The following is a 23142-nucleotide window of genomic DNA, read 5'->3' as shown; positions in this document are numbered from 1 at the left end:
CTGTTAAAAAGAAAAAAGAGCTCAGTTCTCAAATGCCTGTATCTTTGCTGTGGCTCAGGACACAGCAAGCCACCTAGACAGCAGTATCTCTGACACTGCTTCTGTGCACGTTAGGAGAGCCTGCCACAGCGCTGGCAGGCTGTATTTGTATCTTCCCATCATCACACCGTCTCTTGGCCACAATAGGTGCTTCATTGCTGGTATCAGGGGCAAGAATTGATTGCATGGGCCAAGGTGCCTGTTCTCAGTGTGAGATAGCTGGGAGGAGTGCACTCCAGCTCCCAGTCACTAATTAGCCACTAATCTCATGCACTAAGATTCCCACACACCATGCAGGCTTCCTTTGGTGACTTTTCAATTAGCATCACAACACCCCAAGCTTTGAACGCTTTGTGTATATTTATCTTTTCTTCCAATTGTCAGGGCCAGCAGACATAAATTAAACCAATTTAAGAGTATCTGCGTGTCTATTATTTGGCAGCTATTAGCCTAAATTGACATAATCCTCTCCCCGCTGAGAGTTAGACACATTTATGTTAACCTGGGTATGACTTACTTGTATTCTTTCACAGAAAATGTGAGAAATCATGTAGGTAAAAAAAACTGGAATTCATTTCTGCACGTACAGGAGAAGCGTCTGCCCTTATTGCACTGATGTGTCATGTCTAGAGGTAGGTGACGCAGCTCCACTGAGCGTAGGAGGGCAAAACCAGCATGTTGATCCCAGGCTGAACAGGGGCTGTACGCAGTGAACGTTAAGGGAACTTTAAGAGAGGAGCAGGCATGTGGCATGGGGAGAAGAGCCTGTGAAGAAATCATTGTGTTTGATTCCTTTTCTAGGACTGGAGACCAGGGCTGAGGAACCTGCTGCAGCCCTCGGCATTACGCAGGTAGCAGCATTCACCTGCAGACAGACTGAATTCAACCCTATAGGGCCTGATCAGCAGCTCACAAAATTAGAAAGATTCTCAGTGGACTCCATCCACCACAGGATGAGGCCTTCTGAACAAGTGGTATAGCACTTCGAAGGAGAAAATGACACTTGGGGCTTAAGAGAGACCTAAAGCCAGAGGAGGCTGCAGACTTACCAGGAAAGTGACCGGTCAGTACAGTGCCGGTCAAGCAGTTTCCTGGACACAGAGGTAATGACTACACATATATGTAACAAAAAATTCCAATTCCTTCACACTGCCATCAATGATATGTGTTGGCTGATACAGGCAAGCCTACAGCCAGGTTGCCACTGGCTACTGCCTCATCGCTGGTGGAATTTTAACTACTGTATTGTCATATCATGGCATGCAACTCCCGATCTGCCCAGCTCCATTGTCATTGCCACCAAACTCTACTCACCGGAGCCAACAGCTGCTGCTGGTGCAATTCTCTGCATTAATAGGCAATCTCTGAGCAGAGGCACTTCAAAGCACCCTCCTCAGGCTCAAAAGGTTCTCCCCATTATAGTGTGATTGATTGTTTACACTGAGGTAATTGGTGTCTGTATAATTGGTCTTGTTTACACTGAAGATTTTCAGATATCCTTGGTCTCCCTTCCCCCTTCCCTGCCCTGATGGAAGCTTTGGAACCCAAAGGGAACAGCACAGATCAAGGGGAGATCCCCCCTCCCTGCCCCCCATCTTGCAAGGCTGGGTTTGGAGGGCCAAAGCATCGAATTTAACCCCTAAAGCTAGCAGAATTTGAGCACTAACCAGCTGTGAAGTCACTTCCAAAGCAACAAACAGAGATGCAGTGCAAAGGACAACTTGAATGATTGACATTCTTCATAATACTGTCTATAAAAAACAGGCACAACACCTACATGTACATCTTTCAAAGAAAAGATGGTCATTTCACCTGTGACATAAAATACCTTCTTGATCAGATAGCTGCACTCATCCGTACACTTCTATGAATTCAGAAGCTTCACTGGGTCTACAGTGGTGCTGATGCTGTGGATTGTCTTGCACTTGCAGAAATTCTCCACCACTCCAGCCACTGAAGGAGGCTGAAAGGTTCAAGAAACAGATGCTGCCAGAGCTGCTGGTGATGCCACGTCTCTAATGCCGAGACGGCCATGTGTGAGACTCCAGGAGAACTGGGCTGTGCAAATGCTGTAATTAATTCCCCATGCTTACACCTGGAAGGCTTTCTTTCATTCACCCTGAACAGAAAAGGCTGCTTTGTGTGCACTTTCACAATCACTTTAACTCAAAGCTAAAACCAGGCTGCTGCCAAAGGAGGTGGGCCTGCCCTACAACTACCGTCCCCTTTCTTTTGTTGGCTCCAGCACTCCCACAGTTTGGGAATGGAGTTTTAGGGGGTCAAACCAGCCTACTTACCTGCCTGAAAACTAACCCTATTAAAAAAACCAAACCAAACCAAAACGGTTTTCAGGAAGATGAAAGAGCAGGGCTGCTGCTGTGACACAAGAGGGCAGAAATGCATGACCTAGGGTAAGAAAGAGAGAAAGCCCCTTTGGGCAGCCACATGCTCTTCTACGGGGCTAACCAGTTGGCTAGAGCCAACCAGTGGTGGCTCTAATGCATTTATCTGTTAGGAATCTCAATAAAATATGCTTTATTCAACTTCACTGTAAGAAGGAGGGTTGAAGCATGCAGTTATCCCCCCTCACCTTACAAACAAGATCCCAGGAGAGCCAAGGTGACAGGACCTTCTGACATTCTCCTGTGTCCTGCTTTTTACTCAAGTTGCTCATCATTGTAACCTTGAGGATACCACAGGAATCCCTGCTATGGGATTACTTCCTGCTCCACTGCGTTGTGGTACCAAGCTCAGTGTCCACCACCTGCACTTCATACATACATAAGACCAAGAAAGATTTTATCAAGAGTTATAAAACTCTGGTGAGAATGGACTCCACTCTGCCCAAGGTAAGACCTGTCCCTGAAGCCAACTATGATACTGCATCATCAGTTGTCCTGTGTAGGTACTGATGTCAGCTTACAGTTATCAGTGCAACATTTAAAATTCAACCTATGCTGCACATAGGCTGAACCAGTTAGCTCTGATAAAATGAGATAAAGACATTTGGGTTTAAAATCCTACATTTCAAATGCAGTTTGTCTATTTTGTGAGTGCAATTCACCCTGAATTGTTTTCCCCCTGTAAACTCTACCTTCACCTTTGCTAGCGATTTAAACAAGGCTAGACTGAGAAAGGCATCTTGCACTCTCTCAGGCACTGCCTGAGAGCCCACAGGAGGGCTGAGGGATTCTGCTAGGCAGCAGGTTTAACGAGCAGTTAGGCACGATGATGTTTCAGGGGCTAAGAATCCACAAGGCACTCAACACTCCGGCATGAGTTTGTCAAAACACATAACCCCTGCCTGTGCAGTTTAAAAATAAATGTATTCTAAACTGGGGAACTCACTAGTTTCACTGGGAATGCAAAAGTACTTTCCAGGAGTCAGGCTGGAGCATTCAGCAAACTACCTGTCTGCATCTGGCACCAGGCTGAGATTTGGGCAAGGGGTAATAAATTCCTGGCTCTGCACAGATTCCCCACATAACCTTTGGCAAGTCTGTTACTCAAAAACCTCATGTATAAAATGGAGAGGTGCTGCACCTACCTCCCCACGTCTGCCTCGTGCACCTCCTTTGAAAGCTTCACAGGTCAGGAACTGACCCTGGCAGGTGCCTGGGCTGTGAGAGCTTGAGCAACTTCAGCATGATACCAAACAATGTCTTTACCTTGGGACTATGAGACTGCAGGGTGTCAGTTTGGCCTCCTTCTCACACAGGTTTCCTGAACCTTTCAATGTGTCCTCCCGCACCTAGTTCACTCTGGAATGACACAGCCCGAGTATATGATTTTGCCTCCCTCCCCAAGCACCTTAACCGTGGTATCGATTATGCAGAGGAGTGATTTATACCCCCAATGATGGTAAAGCAGGGTTTGCCTTCCCCTGAGAAGTCCTAGTACTCAGAGCAAAGTTTATGGTGAAATAAGAAGCAACATACACATCTTGCCCCCACCCTTCCCTGCAGGGCTATTGCTCATGTGTGGGAGCTAGAGAAAAAAGCAGTAAAGAAATGTAAATGTAAATCTGCCTGCTTTGCCCCTCACACCCAAACACTCCATATAAAAAACCAGCCATCTCCAGGTACTGTTTTCAAGTCAGAGACAAGCAAATACTCAGCATCTCTGTCCTGGAGCCACATAAAACTTCTTCACTGCAGAATACTTTCACCTTGCTTCTTCCTGAAGCTAAGATTTCCACTTACTTGGGAAAAAGGAAAAGAAACAAAAATGTAAGGGAAAAGCACAGATGTTGTAAATCTGTTTATTCTGAGAGATTTGCTTTCTGTATTGAAACAAAGGAAGCAAAATCTGCAGTGCAACTATTTACACACAGCGTTGAGGGCATGACATGGGAAGAAGTTTCTGCATCCTGAATGAATTGAGAAAACACGGATGTTTTGTCTGATCCTTCTCTTAAACAAGGGACTCAGAGAAACAAAGGTAGGGTTATAAAGCAGCATATGCCACAGCCATGGAACACAGCTAAAGGAGTTGGAATTACCTAGTAACTCCAATCTGCATTAAAAACAATGAAAAAAATCAATACTGGATTAGGCAGTGTAATAATGCACACAGGTAGCAGAGATACTGCAAAAGAAAAATGAGGCGTAAAGGAACTTGGAACCAGCACGTCAAAGTGACGCGCTGAGAGCCTGATTCCTGGGCCCGGCTATCCCACAACACAGGGGTGGAACGAGATAGAGTAGTTATCACATCTCCCTGGGTGTCAGGGAAGTCCTTCCAGCAGCAGAGGAATAGCAAAATCTACTTTCACAGCAGTCTGAGTAGAGATAAAGCAGGCTTGTAGGTGCATGCAGGGCATGTGCATTGTATGAACACGGTATCACTGAGATGGTGAACCTGATAGGACAGGCTGACGAAGCGGCTGCAGGGGATCTAGAACTGGGGTCTTCCCCAAGCCATGGACTAAATGATCTTGAAGCTCCTGAGCACTGAAGAACCAAACCCAAGGCAATAAGAAAGGCCAAAGATTATGTCAACAAGCTCTGATCCTACATTGCCCAAAAAGCCTGATGGAGTAATATTATATACTGCCTTCATGTTTATGAACGAAACCAGTTGGAGGCTTTCTTCTGAAATACTCCTCTACTTCAAAAGAGAACAGCAACAAGTAGTAGAAAGTGACACCACTACACCTGTCTGTAAAGCTACTAAAAGCAGAGCTGACAAAGCTTAAACAGAAACACAGAGACACATGGTCTAGTGACCTTTCCATAGAACAAGGCACTGTAGAGATCTCCTGGCTCCAACACTCGTTCCTTTTGTGCCACCAGACAATCCTCTTTATCCTCTGCCCTTCAAATAAAATAACATTTCCCTGCTCCTGAGGGCAGCCACAAGCATAAATGAGCAACAGCCCAGGGGCTATCAACCCCACCTCTTATCCAGCAGATTCTGAAAGCAGCTTTTTCCATTTGCTGTGATTTCTTAAGTACCTTGCTATTTGATTATAGCATTGACCTATTTTGAGGGAAAACTGCATTGATTTTAAGCGAACAGGATGATACATCCACAGCTTTGTTTCCCAACTCCTGCTGCTCCAATTGGAAAGTATTTCTGTGGATTCTTTGGGCTGCATTTACTCTAGTTCCTGAGTGTGGGAAAAGTAAACAAGCAACTGTTTATATGCCATCTTTCACCTTCTGCATGCTGGAACACTTACACCTATTTTAGGACAGACTGTTAGAGCAAAAAAAGACACATTTGTCATTGGTTTTAGAATGCTTATTATTGCAGTGCAATATTTTAGAGCTGTGGAGCTTCTATATTTTTTTAAACTTTCAACATGCTTATAACCAATGCAAAGACATTTGAAGCTCTTAGGTTTTCCACACGTTGATCATATCCCTATTTCAGATTCCTTTAAAATGATGCTCTGTAAGTCATAATGGTTCAAGAACTGACTGATGAGAGTTGGGAGCAGCAGCCTCAGTGGCAAACACAGACTTGGCCATTCCCACTCCCCACTGAGAGCCCTTCAGTCCGGGCCTCCATGAACCTTAGAGAAGGCCAGCCCACCTCCCTCAGGCACCCACTGCAGTACCAAGAACAACCCTGGGCTCACTTTGTACAACTGAGAGAATTCTGTGTTATCATGAAAAAGAAGAGGAGCGAGCAAGAGCAAAGAAAGGAGAAAGGAAGAAGGAGAAAGGAAGAAGGAGAAAGGAAGAAGGAGAAAGGAAGAAGGAGAAAGGAAGAAGGAGAAAGGAAGAAGGAGAAAGGAAGAAGGAGAAAGGAAGAAGGAGAAAGGAAGAAGGAGAAAGGAAGAAGGAGAAAGGAAGAAGGAGAAAGGAAGAAACTTTAATTTTGAGAAAAAGTTGGTTTTAAACTACTACTGGCAATTAAAAAAAAATGTTCTAGTAATTAAAGAAAAAAAAAGGATATCTAGGTATTAGGACAATTTTCTTCTTACTGTTCACAACCTAAACAAAGTAACAGCATTTTACCTTCATCCCAAAATAGTTCAAATTAGGATTACTCAAAATGTGTCTATGAATTTGCAGTTTTGTTCTATGATGATGCAAAGATCCTGTTGATTAACACAGGAAGCTGAACAAAGCTTCAGGAAGATGCACTCAACATTTTTCTCACAAGTCAGGTTATTTAGGTTCTCTAGCTCTGCCCTATAATGACATCACACAATTTTAATGTCAGCTTAATTAACATATTTCCAGGGTCCCAGATCCCACATCACATTAAATTGTCTTTCAGAGATGCCTTCTTATTCTTTTTCACACTACGGTTTTATACTAAAAGCAAAATTACCATCATTAGGTGACCTAACTGTATTTTCCCAATGTTTCAAAATGCTTGAGTGAATCACTAAAAAATGCTATCAGATAGATCAAAGCATCTGCAGAAAAGCTATCGTTCTATATTAAATTCTATTGAATTGGTTCCAAAACTGTGAGTAATCTTTATGAAATGGATTGGTACTTTAATGTCTGCTAATTAAGTATGAACCTAATATTCCAATCTATTGTCAGACTTTGCCTCCTTCTTAGCTGTCTCAATGTCTCAATCCTGAAAGGATTTCCATGCTGCGAGCTATTTTCATCACTAAAAAAGACTTCTCCTGTTTTAAGCTGAAACAACATTATGTGTGCCACACTGCCTAATTTCAGCGTTGCAGATATACAGGATAGTCATGTTATAACTTTGACATCTTTCAGAACCATGAATTCTACACTCATAATGAACAAAACAAAAAAAGCCTCTCCTTTTTTTCTTACATGTTTCCATACTGCTTTGATGAATCTAAAAGAAATGCAAATCAGCATTTCAAATAGAAAGTGCCACGCTCGGCTCCACACCTTACCCCGTGGCCAGGAAATGCTTGGTATACGGTGGTCCTCCACACTGCTGAACTGCTGCTGTCATACATGTTGTGGAGGCACCTGAGAGCTGGAGGTTGCTAAAGGGATCCCAGCAGACCTGTTTGGGGAGCACAAACTGCAGTTTCCAGGCAGCATGACAGAAATCCATGAGTACTTGCCATTAATCACAAAATCTTCTATTCTGATAGGACTTTTATAGTCTCATTGTGAAGCATTAGAAGTAAACTGTTACCAGGATCTTGGTTACTTAGAACTACTTTCTTAAAGTTAACAGTGCGGAAAAACTCATTCTTAGAGCATAAGAATGATCTATTTGGGATATAGGAGGGTTGCACTGAAATCTGTTAAGCTTATTTTGATGTACATGACGGCTTCATTGAAGTCAGTTGAGGATCAAGGTCTGCACAAATTCCAATAAATATAGTTTCATACAGAAGACGACTACAAAGGAAAGGCTGTGGGGAGGACTAACAGTAAACGTTGCATATCACAAAATTAGTAGGTAGGTGGTTGTCTTTGAACTTACTGTGAGAGAGTACATTTTATATCAACAGCCATCAATGACATAGAAAGACACAAATAAAAATAGGTGGTAATCGCTGCCTACTGAAAACAGTAGTTTTCAAACATCTGCGCTCTCACTGAACTGCTTTACAACACTGTTTTGACATAAATATCTCTCTAACATCTTTTATCGCATAGACTTCTTTTAATAGTTTTCTGAAAGATATTTTAGGTACTTAGTGCAATTAGTAAGCCTAGTTAAGCCTTATTTGTACACTCTATTTCCTTTACCCAGTGCTGGCAAGTCTAAACAACATTGACACTAGCTGCTATGGAGTAAATAGTGTAAACATGAGGTAAAGCTTTAGACAGCTAAATTCTACACTGAATCCTTGCAATGCCACAAAAAGCTATCAGCTGCTGCGCAAACAAAGAAGCAAACATAGTATGAAAAACAGCAGTTTACTATTTTAAATTTTTCCTGTACACTCCAAAGACAAGTCCTAGACTTTCAGTAATGTATTGCATGACTATTTCATTTTTGCTCTACACAGCCTTTATTCTACAGGAAGTGAGACTGGTCTGGCCAGAAATAACATTAGCTGATTTTTCAATGACTAACAGATTAGTTTATAATAATCTTGTAGATCATGAAGAATGAGCATCAGGCTGGATTAGGTAGGACTTGTTTGACCTGCTCAGCTAGAGGTGGACTCCAACACTTTCAATTTGATTCCAGTCTGCAGTCTGAAGCAAAAGGCTCATCCAGGAAACGATGAGCCCTATGCCTACCTACCTAGTTAAAATAATTTTCAGGGTATATTTTTCCATCTAAGCAAGTCCCAACTAAATAACAGTTGTCATCTCCAACAACCTCAAATCAAGAGTTCATTACTGCATTTTCCAATTATATTCCTAACTTTGACCTTGGAACACCACCTAAGACGGTGAGCAGTAATTCAGTCTCCCCACTACCTCATTCTAAGAGAATCTCTCCTGAGAGCGGGCTGCTAAAGGCAGTTTTGTATTTGACCCAGTACTAGAACAACAAACTCCATTTCAGTTTGAGTTACAGTTTGGGTTTGGTCCAGGACTGCAGATGGCATCAAATGCAGTTTTCTTTCTTGTAAAAATCACACATCAGCAGCATTTCTACCTTGGGGAAGGTGGCATTTTCAAAAGTGCTCATCACTGATCTTCCTCTCCTTCCTTTACATTTCATACAGGAGAAAACAGGGGGAAAAAAACGACATCCAAATGTTTCTCATAATTGAAAAATTAAAAAAGAGAAAGAGGATACCTGAATTAGCGTTAATCCTATTGACGGTGCTCAAACAGGTAACCTTTTCAGGTCTCAAAGTTTCTTTCAGCATAACAAATAGTTAGGAAAGAAACCTTATAATTTCTGCAGTTAACAGGGGGGCTTCACTAATTTAAACTGCTATAGCATTCTACCGCTATTTCTCCAAAACAACTCACAGCATCTCACAGTAATGTGCCTGAGAGACTCAACTTGTTTTAAGACTACATAGTAATTCTGTATTCAAAATGACTGGATTATTTGTAATGAATAAATTACTGTTTCTCTTCTGTGTTTTATGAAGCCTTATGGCTTCCTCAAAATATTAGACAAAATAATTCATACAAGCATTGTTATGAATAACGGCCTACAAGTTCAATACCAGTATTTGTTATTCAAAATTCAGGCCACATTAGCAACTTCTGATTGGATTTACAGATTGTATACTAATGTTTGTTTTCTGTGCCTGGTGAATGGAGGAAGAGAACAGCTAACTAATATCTTGTGTTCAATCAAAGCGTCATTAATCTAGCTAAAGTATTTTTCTGTTTAGTTAAAGTGACAGAAATCTTCATGGGGCTATGTTTAAGCTGACTTAAAACTGATTTATACTGAATTGGCTTAATTTGGTTAGTTACTATGAATACTGATAAGGTCTGAGACCCAGTAATAGATATTTGTGCCTGATTGCGATCCCATAATACCAAAGACTTTACAGAGTCAAGTTTGATTTCAACTGTAGGAGTAGGTGAAAGATGATGATCAGGCCCCAGATCACAATACTACATGGTTTTTATATATATGTGTATACATACATATTTGGTCATACAAATATATATTTCTGTGAATATCCCTTCTACTACATCCCCGTCAGGTGAAATCAAAGGTAGAAAATGGAAAATGCCTTCACCTAAGACACCTAATTTGATGGTTTTGGCATCATTCAGCTAATTTTCTTGCAAAGATCACTAAGTAATATAATGGTCTACCCTACATAATGGTGCATTCTTTACACATACAGCGCTATTTGTACAGCAGAGGTTATCAGCAGTCAAGTTGGATGCCTAATATAGGAAGATGTCTCGAGGAGGATGGGTGGTAGCAGGAAGAATTAGTGGGGTCCTGACCTGTCTCTGGTGGAGGAATGGGGATTGAGAACGGGTGAGAGCAGGTGGAAGTCTCTCTGCTACCTTTCCACTCCCTCTTCTCAAACTGACCCAACAGAGGGAGAGACCCTCTTCCCTTCCCCATCGGGGCAAAGCTGCTGCCCACACAGCCTGATCCTGTCCTTTGTAAGCCCACTTAGGTCTTCAGGCAAAGTACACAGTAGGGTGTACTGGACTGAAGGGTGACTGACAGTTTAACGGCACAGTCCTCTCTATCCACTTTGCCCCTGCATAACAGAGCCTTCCTCAATAAACACCCCGTTCCAGCCTTCCCATTTTCTCTCCAGCCTTCCCCTGCTGACAAAACAGACCCGTCAACCCTCCCAGCTCGACTGTTAGCTCTCAGATCCATGCAGTGGGTGTCATCTCCTGGCACCACGTCATCCTTCTGCCGTGGGTTGCCTTCTGCACCAAGACATTCACCAACGTCAAACCTGGCCGGTCCCAAACGTGGGTAAGGTCCAAAAAAAAAAAAAAAAAAGTAAAAAAGCCCCGAAACCCAACAAAAAGCCTAACTACGAAACTGTCCTGCGAAGGCCGACGCCTCTCTGGGCACCATCCAACGGCAGTCACAGGCCAGCCGCGGCAGCCGGGGGATTTTGGGCACGGCTACTCCTTTCCGCCGCCGGCACGGTGCATGCAGCAGGCAGACCGCGCCCCGACCGGCTCGCCGAGGAGCAGCCCCGCGGTGCCCCGCTCCGTCGCGCCCCGCCACACGCGAGGGGCCTCTCCTCTGCCTCAGCGGCGCGCGGCCGCCAACGGCCAACCGCCGCCGCGCGAGGCACCAACGGCCCTGCGCCTCGCCTCGCCTCACCGCGCCTCGCCTCCTCAGTGCGGCCGGCCGGCCGCCTCTCCCGCGGCCGGCCCGCTCCGTCCGCGGCGGGGGAAGGGAGAGGTTGTTTCACGGTGGAACCGCCCGCCGCCTCAGCGCCGGCTCCCCCTTCCTCCCTTCCCCTCGTCGGCGGCAGCGGCGGCCCCCGCGGCTGCCTCGCGGCGCGGCGCGGGCGCGAGGTGCGTTACCTGCAGCTCGGCAGCAGCCTTACCTGTGCGCGCCTCTTCCAATGGCAGCGCACCTGCCAGCCCGCGCCGCCCAATCAGCTGGCGGCTCGTCCCTCTGCCCCGCTCCTTTAGTGAAAGAATCCAGCGCCGCTCGGGAAAGTTACCTGTGCGCGCCCGGCCCGGCCGCTCTCCGCGCCGAGCCGAGCCGTGCCGTGCCTCGCCGGCGCCCCAGCCCCGCCGCTCCCCACATGCGAGGGGGAGGGGGCTCTACCTGTCCTACCTCGGCGGCTGGCTGCGGAGCCGGGAGAGGGGGGGAAGGAAAGCAGAATTACCAGTAGCTCTGGTTCTGCCGTCCCGGGCGTTCACACACACCTTCACCTGCACAGACCTGAAAGTCCAGTTCCGCCAGGGAGACGGAGGCACCGGGAAAAGGGGAGAGAGTTCATTGGATCAAACATGTCACAAGAGACGGACAAGTAAGTGATCGCAGGCACGCCGCTGCTCCCGCTGCGCGGGGCTGGCCGGCCCGACTGGCTGGCTGTGTTTCCCCCTCTCCGGTGGCGGACGCGGGCCTGCCGGGACGGCGTTTCTCCCTCCGTAAAACGACGCCGGACCGGGCGGCAGAGCAACTCCCAGAGCGCCCGAGGACAAGGCTGCGGCTCGCCGCCCCCCACCTCGCTTTCCATCTGCCTGGGGGGCTTCGCGATTTTTTTTTTAACTCCCCTTTTAGTTTAGGTTTTTTTCTTCTTCTTCCCCCCACCCCCTCACCTCGAGGGTCGCTTTTCGGTAGGGAGCTCTCCTTGCCCTAGAAGAGCGGAGCGGCATCCGCCCGCCGAAGGCCCCGGACGAAAAGTGCTTCTTGGCTTTTGTGTTAGCGCAACAAAGGGCTTTTATCCCGGGCCGGACACGGCCATCTTCCTCCCTTCGCCTCCCGTCGCCTCGACCGATGCTGGGCGGGCAGGGCAGGGGGCCGTCGGCACCCCGGGCCCGTCCCGCGGGCGGCGGGAGGAAGGTGCCCGGCCAGGCCCTGCCCGGGTGCTCCCCAGCCTCGGCCGCCCCAGCCGCTGCGTGCGGCGCCTTCAGCCTCGGCGCCCTGACCTTGTTTTCCCAGCGGGCCCGCGGCTGCCCGGAGACCGGCGCCTCCGCCCGGGGTTAAAAAGTAACTTTTCCAGTAGCGGCGCCGGAGGAGGAGGCGGAGGTGGAAACCGCCCGCTCCCGCCGGTCCCGGGCCCGCCGCAGACCTTTTCCCGCCCGGGCGGGCGCACGGCGGCGGGGGCCGCAGGCCGCGGCGGTCGGGCCCAGGCCTGGCGACAGCGAGGCGTGCTAAGCAGCCTGCCCCGAGGCGGGCGAGGCCGGGGGAAGAGCGGCGGTGAAGTGGGGAGCCCCCCGTGCCTTCCGGAGGCGCCGGGGGACGCGGTGCCGGGCCTCCCGGGGACGAGACGAAGCCAGCAGCGGGAGGGGAGCCTGTCCCGGGGCGGGGGGAGGCGCCGGGAGCTGTCGTTTGGCGCGCAGGCCGCGGCTTGCTCTTCTCCTGCCACCCCAGCGCGTGTCCGATTCCATCAACGCTTCGCGTCGATCAGCCCAAAACCAGGGGTTGTTTTTATTTAGCCCCTTCCCCGCCCGCCGCGGTACGCGGTGGGGTAAAGCCGATGTCTGTGTTCCCGCGATCGCGGCCAGGCGGCTTGGCGTGAGGGCCGGGGCCTGGCTGGGAGCGTGGCGGTGGCCTGCTGCTGTGCGGCGCCGAGGAGCCGCCGTGAGGCAGCCAGGCGGGAAGGCCATTTTACCTGCTCGGGTTATTAGTGTTTCTGCAGGAGGCGGCTGGGGAGTGTAACGGGGCAAAGAATATGGAGGGCGGGAGATCGCAGAGGCCAAGCAGGAGACGGCAGTTTTGTTTTACCGCTGCGCTGGTGCAGGTAGGAGCGCCCCAGTCATGAGCGTAATCTCAGCTACGCTTGGTGCTGCTCGGATGCGAGCCCTTGTTGGGCTCCCCAGGAGCCTTTGTGGCAAAGGCGGTAGTGAGGAGGAGCCTGATGTTGGAGACATCGGACTGAGAGAGGCTTCGTGACAGCCTGCCTGTCAAGGAGTGAAAGAAAGAGATTATCCGACAAAAGAAAACAGCAGGGTTGGCTGCCCTTATAGGGAAGAGACAGGACGGTTCAGAGGAGAAAGATTAAAAAAATAATTTTAGTCCTGGCCTTTTCAAACATCAGCTGACAGTGGGATAGTGCGAAGGTAGTTACTGATGTGAAATTAAACTGATTGTGGCAGGAGTTGGGAACAGCGGAGTTTGGAAGTTCATCTGAGTGGGGATGGGAACTAATGCCTTAGGTGGCCAGATAAGAGCAGTAAATGATTTAAGTGCAAGTAAGGGAATACGGACAGAGCCCTGAGGGATGCCGGTGAGGCAGGGAGGGGCAGCTGAAAGAGCAGTTACTGAGTTGGGAGGGGAACCAGATTAACTGTGAAAGAGCTGAGAGCTGACAAGAAGCAGTGATCGAGGGCATCCCAAAGCAATAGGCAGTTCCAGAACTGTACATTATTCCCTGGCCGAGCCTAGTTGCTAGTAGTTTCAGCAAAGGGTCAGAAACTAGGCTGCAGCAGATCAAGTGCAGTTAACGGGAGCAGGAGGGAAATATGGGGGGGGGGGAGGGAGAAGGAGTAACTTTGTACCGCAGTCAGCTTTGAAACTGAAAAATAGTGCAGTGGAAACATAACTCGTGTAAGACTATAGAAACTAGGGCAAAAGTGGTTCCCCTCTGGGTCTAGGATGCTACTAAGCTACCGGACTATCCTTCCTTTCCAACAGGAACAGTATGGCATAGGTGTAAACTACTGAGACTGGAGCATTAATGCCCTTCATCCCCTGCTCTGTGTAGTGCTGCTGTTGTTACCACTGTGAGGAACATAAGAGCACTGCAGAGCAGTGCTCAAGTAACAGCACTTCCCCCATTGCAGGTATGCCTGTGATCTGTTTCTGGTTAAGGTGTTTAGAAAATTCATAGGTGGTAGGTAGGAGTTTGAAAAGGAAATAAAAAGTAAAGAAATCCCCTGGGCTCTATGTACACAAGTGTAACGTGAGAAGACAAATAAATTTGTTTTCAGAAAAGATGACCAGGTGGAATGAGATATTAGACTGGTGGGGGGAGTTTGCATGGGGAGGGTTTTTTTGGTTGTTTTTTTAGGGTTTTTTTAGGCTCTAATTATATCCAATTAAAACCTAATCCAGAGAGTACAACATTATTCTCCTCCACATGGCCTTTCTTTTACTTAAAAACAGATCTTCCCTACAGGCAAGACTGGAGAGGGAAGCTCATTATTTCGAGGTCAATTAATTTGTCAGTGTCATTGGACATGTTTTTGTGGGGTTTGTGCTAGTAAAGTGCTGATGTAGAGGACTAAGCAGCTGAGGGGATATAGAAAGTGTGGAAAAGTATGTTCCTGTCTCATCCTTCAGTGGGATTTGCTGGGTTTTCTGGAGGGGTGGTGCATCCCGCTGTGCAATGGCTCTGCACGGGTGCCTGCAGTGTCCCTCTTTGGAGGGAGGAGCAGGGACAGGGGTGCTGTAGTGCTACCTGCACCATCAGGTTTAAGGGAGGAAGGTGGACAGTCGGGTGAAAATGCTAAAGAACAAGTCGTTTGATTCTAATGCTGAGGAGCTTGGAAGGGGAGCTTATCCTTAAGATAGTGTGCATATTTCCCTGTCTTTCCCTTTAGTCTTTCTGCCTAAGCTGGGTCTTGCCTGCTTGCTTCCACAAACTCCTATCGGTCAGAAGAGATAAGGCATGATTTCACATGCATTTTTCAGAGGTAGTACCGACTTAAGCAGGCTGTGGCCACTTGTTCCCGCCTCCATTCCACCCTCTCAGCTGTGTCAGAAGAGCTGTTTGTGCAGCTAGAGAACTGGCTCAGGGGAGTGTTGCGTTGAGAGTAGCCTGATCTCCTCTTGGAGGTTATTTTTAACATCCATTTTTCATTGGTCTGGGTTCTTCATATGCAGAGGGGGGTGCAAGCAAATGGCAGGTGTTAAAGACAGACCTGCTCAAACTAGAACATCTGCAGAAGGAAATGTGTGTCCCTGCCTCTCTATGAATGTTTTGGAGGTCCATGCAGCTGCTTCTGTTACCATCCAATCCCCAATCCAATGAGGGGACCCTGGGGATTGAACAGAGGCTGGGGGGTATAGGGTGGGGAGGAGGGAGCATCCCCTTTGCAGGATGTAAAGATGATTCCAGGGTTCACTTCTGCATTTATAGGGTGAAAAGTTGTTGTTACTGTAATATACAGAAAAAAATTATCACCACAGAACTCCAGAGTAATGGCTCTAGTGCATTAGTGAAGCTAATCGGTGATCTCAATGCTTGTGAGACTTAACAGGGTTTTAGAGATTGCCAGTACTTCTGTGAATGAGGAGCAGCAATTGTACAACCACTTGGGTTCTGCCTGGTAAATGCCACAGTTGTGTCTCCATTGCTCCTGGTGTTGTGTAAAGTCATGAGTCCCACCTAGCCTGGGACTGCAGTTGCACGAAGAAGCAGCTTGATAGCAGGCCCGAGTGTGCTGGTTGCTGTGGCTCTCTTGCTAGCTGGCCAGCCGCATGACTGCCTGTCAGTCAGGCTGGTTAGGCTCCCAACACCCCCAGTATGCGCAAGAGCTACTCGGGACACCAGGTAGACAGGGCTGGGGTGTGCTCAGACTGACCACATTAAGGAGGACTTGGGGCAGCCTGGGTCTGCAGCTGAGCATGTGCTTGTGGGTAAATAACCGAGGGGAGAGCGAGCCTGGAGGTGGGAATGGGTTCAGACCTGCTCCTGTGTGTCAGTGGAGGCATGTTCACATCCAGCTTGCTACTTAGTGTCTGTGGCAGAAGTTGATCTTGGACTCTTCACAGGGTAATTTTGCCCTGGTTTCCTATTTCTTCCTCAGTGTGTAAATGTAGATGCTGCCTTCATAATATTTAACTTAAGCATCTAGTACTATAACAACAAAGGGCATTTATGGTTTACAATGTGATTCTGTGAATTGTTCTTGATTTTTTTCTTTGAGGGCCAAACATGTTTCCCATCAGCAGATGTTGAGTGGCAATTAGGTCACAGACTACTCGATTATTTTTTTTTTTTCCTACTGCTGAGTGTCTGGATAGGGCATCCATTGAGATGAATTTTCCCAAGTGTTACACATCTGGGAATGAATGGAGAAACAGGAATTAGAGGTGTTTAGTGCTTGCACTTTTCAAATGTCAGACACGCTGTTGTGGATGTTCCCCAGAAAACCATCTCTTTGCAAGGAAGGTGGAAAGTCGATGTGCAGAACCTCATAGAACTTGCAACCATAAGCTTAACTGAGAGAAGTAAGCGTATCAAATGGCTACTTCTTGCTGTAACACTGCTGTCTCTCTGGTGCTGAAGTCTGAGATCAGACTGAAGATCAAAGCAGAACAGGAGGGGGGGGGATTTTCCCAGGTCACTTACTTGATGGTAATGATCACATAACCTCTTCCCTGTGGAAGGGTCAGCAGGGACATCATCATTCTCATTCTGGCAGGGACATCTGAAGGGGAAATGATATTACACTGGTTGACATCGGTTGTCAAATATTTTCACAAATATTAATCCAGTGCAGACTATTGATGGTTACCTTAAATACTTTTCCCCCATGATTATGGAGCAGCCAGTTAAGCTGCCCTTTTTTGTACACACACACACTTCAAATGCTGATCTAGGAATTCATCCTGGGATGAATCTTCATTAGCTTTTTAATCAGTGATTAGGACAGTAGTAGCTAATTAAAAGAAGATAAGTAATTAGTTCAGACAACCTAGTATATTGGGACTCTGTCCTATTCTTCTTCGATAGTACTAGCTTCATAAAGAAGAGAACTGTTGCTTATGAAATATTTAACCAAGGAAACCATATTAAGTGCATGTGAACTGTGGAGAAGTCAAATATTGCAACATACTTGTAGCTTGAGAATATGTCTCCAGCCTCGAAGGTTACGTATATCTGTAGTTTTGTTAATTTTCCTAATAGTGAGAGATAATCGCATGTTCCATAAGTCTGTATGTTAGTTGTTCTGAAAAGTATATTTTTGGTTTTGTGTGCTTTTTAAAAATATTTGTGGGAAATCTTGGCTCCCACGATTGCTCAGTTGTTGAATTCATGTTTTCCTTCTCACTGTGTAAAAGATTTCATATTCTGAAAAAACAGCAATTGGTGCTATCAGTGCAGTAACTATTCCATTTCCATTAACTGCATGGAAGAATGAATGAACAAGGGCCACGGGGCCAAGGGTCAGGTTAAACTGCAGCAGGTCTAGGAAGCCTTGTCATGACCTGCTTTTAATTTTAAAGCCTACTGCTGGCTGCTTCAAGTCAGCCAGAACAACCTTGGGTGCTGTGCATGCTGGAAGTATACTTCTTAGCAAAACAGAGCATGGCGTGATCCAAAGTTGCTAAGTAATTGCTAATTCTGATCAACTCTGTTAGCTACTGCAGTAATGTTGTAAGCTCCAGAGTATCCTCATTTTTTGAGATGTCAGTGTTTTTTTTACAAATATGCTGAAACCTGCCTTTTTTTTGAGACTGTTTTCTGCATGGTTTAAAAAAAAAAATTTGTCAATGTTAATGAATCACCTATTTGTTTTAATCTTTTTATCACTATTACATGCTCAAGTTATTTTGGTTCTGAGTAAAAACAAATAAAACTTCTAGTAGGCATCTAATTGTTCAACTAGTCTGTTTTGCCATTCGCTGTTTCTGCTCTCAATGTATTACTTTACTTCCTCTCGGAGTGTTTTGTAAAGGTAAAATAATTTCTTTTAATCATTTAACATGTTTAATCTTGTTCAGATTTGTCTTGTACTCAAAAAGAATAATCGTCCCAAAATTGCAAGAGTCCCAAACCTGCGTTCATTAGTAGGCAAAATTACTCAGCCACTTTAATGGGAGTTTTTTCCTTGGTATGGACTGCTGGCTGGGCCAGAGGGCATCTTATCTTCTGGTTTCCTGGTGGTCTAAATGCTTTGATTTTCCTTCACGCTCAAGTCATTTGTATATTTATATGCTCACTGGATTGGGCTAAGTAACAGATCTTGGAGACCTGTTCGTGCTTCTGGGAATGATTTGATTGTCGGCTATGAAAGACAAAATACCAAGACACATGGGCCATAATTTTCCTGTTCGTTAAACATTTATGCTCCTTTGTAGTTTTAACGGAACACTATTATCTAATTGAAACAACAATGTTGCTGACTTTTTAATTATACTTTTGGCAATAAATCCTGAGGAGTCTAAACTCTTTTTTTTTTTTTTTTTTTAACCTAAATAAATCAAAACTTGCAGTGAGCCACCCATGTGGGTTTTTGTGGGTTTTTTTTTTTTGTTTGGGTTTTTTTTTTAATTTGATGTCTAGGCAAAGCAGTATGCTGAGGGTAGTAAATTTGGGCTAACCTTAGAATCTTTAAAACAAATGGTTTCAAGCACTAGGGCTAGCTTTGATTTATACTTCTTTGTATAATGAGCACAGACAAAAATTTATGATCTGGAATCTAAAGTTTGTTAACTTACCAAGCCTCTGTGGGATCTGTCCTTTGCTGCCTTTTAAATGGTCATAGTACTTCAGTTTGTGCCTGTGAATTCATATGTATGTACATTAGTTGCAAGACAAATTGTATGCACATCTGTTCTAAATCTGTTTTATAGTAGCCTTATAGCTGAACTGAGAGTTGTGTAAGTGTAAACTAAATTTAGAAAGGGCTTTAGAGCTACTGAAATGGATGTAAATAATCACACTCTGCACTCCTTAGCTATGTCAAAACTGAAGTGGGAGCTTCAGCTCTTTTTCCAGCTCTTGGATGTGGCTGGAGCGTGCTCCTATACATTTTGTCATACGAAATGAAATATGGGCATTCTTGAAGTTCCCTGTTTCTTACTTTGCACTGGAGGAAAGACTAAGCAGGCAGGTGTTCTTCCCATAGCACACTCAATCACAGCATACTTCTGCCAGGTCTCTGATTTGGACAATTAAGGGATCAGAAACCCGGGATGCAACATGGTGTGTGGTGCATGTCTGCATGAAACATAAAAAGTAGTCCCTTTGGCTAGCATCTTGTTTTAGGGTTTGCATTTCTCCCGTGGTTTCCCAATTGCAGACAGTTGCCCCGGGCACTTTCTTATCATCCAACAAAAAAGGAGCTTATGATAAATATCCTATGGCCTTGACATGCTGGTCTGGGAGCCAGGATGATGTGAGTCTGTCTTGCCTTTTCCAGTCATTTGTGCTAAAATTTCTGTGTGCTTTATAAGAGGTGTATGCACCAAAGCCTCCCATCTCCTCTTCTGAAGGGACAGTTTGCAGAGAATGCTGCGCAGATGTACTTGGTGCTCCTGTCTCACAGGCATAAGAACAGGCAGGCTCAGGCCTGGACTGAAACCTGGGAACAGGGATTCCTCCCATTCTCCTCCTGCCTCACACACATTGCTTGCTGTATTCCCATCTGGCACCTAGCCTTTGCAGGGAGAGGGAAGTCCTAATGCATTATCGGGGGCAAAGAAGTCTGCAGGGATATGCATGGAGCACCTTGATTCTTGCAATTTATTTGTTTTTAAGTTTGTTGAAAGAACAAATGTAATGTCCAAAAAAGCAATAAAAAACCCCTCAGGAAATACTTGGGCTGGGTGCCCACCTTGGCGCTTTTAACAGTCTGCTTTGTGTTTCAGGGGTGAATTTCCTGGGCAAGGCAAAAGTTGGGGGGCAGGCAGGATGAGACTTTCTTCCCCACTAGCACCAACCGGATCAGGATGTAAAGCTGAGCATATGATGGAGGAGAGTAGGATGCAGCTGTACTTGGTGCAGCATGGCTGCATTGGTCTGCTTTACGTTCAATGGCAAATTTAGCAAAGAGGTTGAGGACTGCATGAACTTTGCAAATTCAACAGAAAGCTCTTGAGCATCAAAATTGGCTGAGAGAGACTGGCAGGCAGGACATCTTGTTTCTGAATAAAAAGCAAGCCCGATCACAAAGCTGTGGCCTTTCACCGTTGTTCATGAATGTGTTAATGGGCATTTCTGATTCTGTGTAAGCTAATTCACAAATTGCATCAAGTTGGGTGAGAATTTGCCTGCAGTAGGATTTTGTAGCCCCAAGTGCTGGCTGTTGAAAGTTCATTATCTCTAATCTGAAGAAGAGCTTGAAATGCCAGCCCTTTCCATTCAGCTAATTTATTGACATTAAGTACAATATACCTCTCCAACTTACATTGTTGTACTGCAGCAACCGAAATGAAATGAGCACAGTTTTCGACATCTCTATTTATACACTACACTTGTATAGGGTTCTATAAAATTCCATAATCTTCATTTTAAGTAAGTTCAAAAATATTAGTTTACCAGATGCAGAAATCACTGTAACTGGTATAAATCTGGAAAACTTACGTATATCTTTCCTTATGAGGAAAGCACACAAATCATGTAGGATGGTACAAACAAGAAAATCTCTGCTAAACAGTTGGGGGGGGGAGGGGAAGATTTTGCAAAATAAAGGCCATTTGAAGTTTAGTCTTGACATAAACACTCAAGTGTCAGGGCAATCTAGCTCCTCAGAAAATACCTTTCATCCTCACATACCTGTAAATAAAGATACATAACCACCTACTACTGTTTAACATAAAACAACTGAAACATTTTGCATTCATTAGAAGCTCAGCTGATAGCTTGAAAGGAAACATATACTTTTTTAGGCACAAAGTATCCTTAATTGTTAAGCTATATCTCCATGGTAAAATAATGGTGTGCTTTCAGCTTGTGCAGGCAGGTCTCTCCTAGCTGTGTTCTGGTTACGCACATCCTCAGTACCACATAGAGGGGCGGTGGGCTAGCCCGAGTGAGGAATGGGCACGGTCAGGGTTGGGCTTGTTCTCTGCTCCTTGGCAGGCTATTTTAGAAGATGTGCCTGGGGCTACAGCGGATATGTTTGCTGATACTGCTGGCCAGGTTGAATGGGAAGTCCTCCACTTGCAATCTTGGCCCATCTTCCTTCCTTAAGTGAGTGGTTCTCCGTGGATGTGGTCACTGATGCATTTGCAGCTTTTGATAAGATTCGTAGATGTGTTGCTAATTGCAGGCTCCAACTGAGGCTTTTCTCACAGGTCGGGCGTTCAGAGCAGCTCTGTCCAGTGGGAATGCTCTTATGTTTCTCGTAGGTGTCACCCCTTGTCTTCCCCATGGTCCAGGTGCCACTGGAGTCACTCACCTCCAAGCAGCTGCCTGCTGTCATCAGTTACACAGCTGGAACAGCTGGGGGTGCCCCAGCATGGAAGGGTGCCTGATGGGACCAGGGAGCTTACCTGTGCAGAGCCTCGCTCAGGAGGTTGGGTTTTCTTGGCATATATTAAAATATAAAGTATTTATCTCCTCTGGTTACGGGGGACTTTGCTACCCCTCTGTCACATTTGGCTGAAATTGTCCAGGAGGTTCATCAGTCATGGAAAAGGAAAGGGAATGTGTGTGCACACACAAGTCTCATTTCTTAAGAGAAACCCTCCCTCCCATCCAAACAATCTTAATGAATAGAGAAGTTTTCTTAAAGGGAGCACAGTTGTTTTGGCTGACTGCTTTGGATATAATCTTTGAAATGAGTGACTATGTTAAATCATGGTAATTAGGTCTGACCATTAACCTCCCACAGAGCTGATTACAGGGATGGGGGTGATGAGGAAGTTTTTTATTTTTCTTAGTGCTATTGTTTCAGTCTGTTTGCAGAGTAAACACAATGAGTGTGTCGGTTGATTATGCTGCAGACCATCTCTCAAGCCAGAGGAGACGGATATTTAGTTTTTAAACCTGAAAACCTGGGTTTTGGAGAAAGCGTGCTCTGGGGAGATGTTGGGAAGGCTCTAGGTCTATGCACCTGTGCCTTTTCAGCCATCCCAACTGTTTACTTACTGAGTGGCTGTTCCTAGAGCATTTATCCCCTTTACTTTAGCTTCTCCCCAACACAACCGTATACAACACCTCTGAAGGACAGCACTCTCTTCATTGCTTTAAGACTGTCTTGACTAAGTTAGAGCAGCAGAGATTGACTCCTCCCTTCCAGCATTTCTGCAGACAAGCACAGCCCAATGCTTAAAAGGTGTGTTTTTAAAGGGCATCTCGCAGTCTGCCTGTAGTGCTCATAAATCAGTTATGACTATCGCATGGCTATGAGCACTCTGAGTAACAAAAGACAGTTATTGATTGTAAGGGAAGATTGCTACAGGAAGGAGAGTGAGAGGTATTTTGTGCATTGCAGTGGGCAGCCGCCCACGCGGTGAAACAGCCCGGGTTTAGCTGAAGGGGAGCTTTGTTGAGGAAAGGAGAATCCTTGCCTGGAATAATTGCCTCTGAGCCAGGGAGAATTAGCTACTCCATAGTGGGAACAGGCCCTCAGCTACCTCTGGCACAAACAGCGGAGCTGTTGCGAATCTGATTTGAGTCGCTAACAATAAGGTATTGAAAAGGCAGGCGGACCTAGCAGTTCTCTCTGTCTTTCCTTGGGTTCCTAATTTATGCTTCAGTTTTGCTTGCTGAAGCAAACCCGTAACAACACAAATGTGTATGTGGAATAAAGAAGGACAAAAATCTTTAGAAGAGACAGTGAAACGCGAGGCAGAAAGGCCCTCGGAAAAGAAAGGAAGCTTCTAAAAATCCAGATATTTTAGATGAAAATATCATCTGAACTGTAATTGTTGGCTGTATTTTGTGCTATGCGAGGCTACGAAATGCTCTCTTCCCCCACAGAGCTC

At 45.8% G+C, this 23142-nt stretch overlaps 2 protein-coding genes across 4 annotated transcripts in view; one reads left to right on the top strand and one right to left on the bottom strand.

The window, feature by feature from the left end:
• The window catches only part of ZNF706 (zinc finger protein 706), a 103992-nt gene extending 92553 nt beyond the window's left edge, over positions 1–11439 (bottom strand). The window contains exon 1 of the mRNA XM_076329320.1: positions 11411–11439. The gene's annotated coding sequence lies outside the window, so the exon portion shown is untranslated. The remainder of the gene's footprint in view (positions 1–11410) is intronic.
• Positions 11440–11547: 108 nt separating this feature from the next.
• The window catches only part of GRHL2 (grainyhead like transcription factor 2), a 76810-nt gene continuing 65215 nt past the window's right edge, over positions 11548–23142 (top strand). For all 3 annotated transcript variants that reach the window (XM_076329318.1, XM_076329317.1, XM_076329316.1), the window contains exon 1: positions 11548–11842. In XM_076329318.1, coding sequence (XP_076185433.1) covers positions 11823–11842 — 20 coding nt within the window. In that variant the 5' untranslated portion in view covers positions 11548–11822. The remainder of the gene's footprint in view (positions 11843–23142) is intronic.

This window comes from Aptenodytes patagonicus, chromosome 2, assembly GCF_965638725.1.
Source record: "Aptenodytes patagonicus chromosome 2, bAptPat1.pri.cur, whole genome shotgun sequence".
Classification (NCBI taxonomy): domain Eukaryota; kingdom Metazoa; phylum Chordata; class Aves; order Sphenisciformes; family Spheniscidae; genus Aptenodytes; species Aptenodytes patagonicus.
This window is presented reverse-complemented; position numbering and strand designations above follow the sequence as displayed.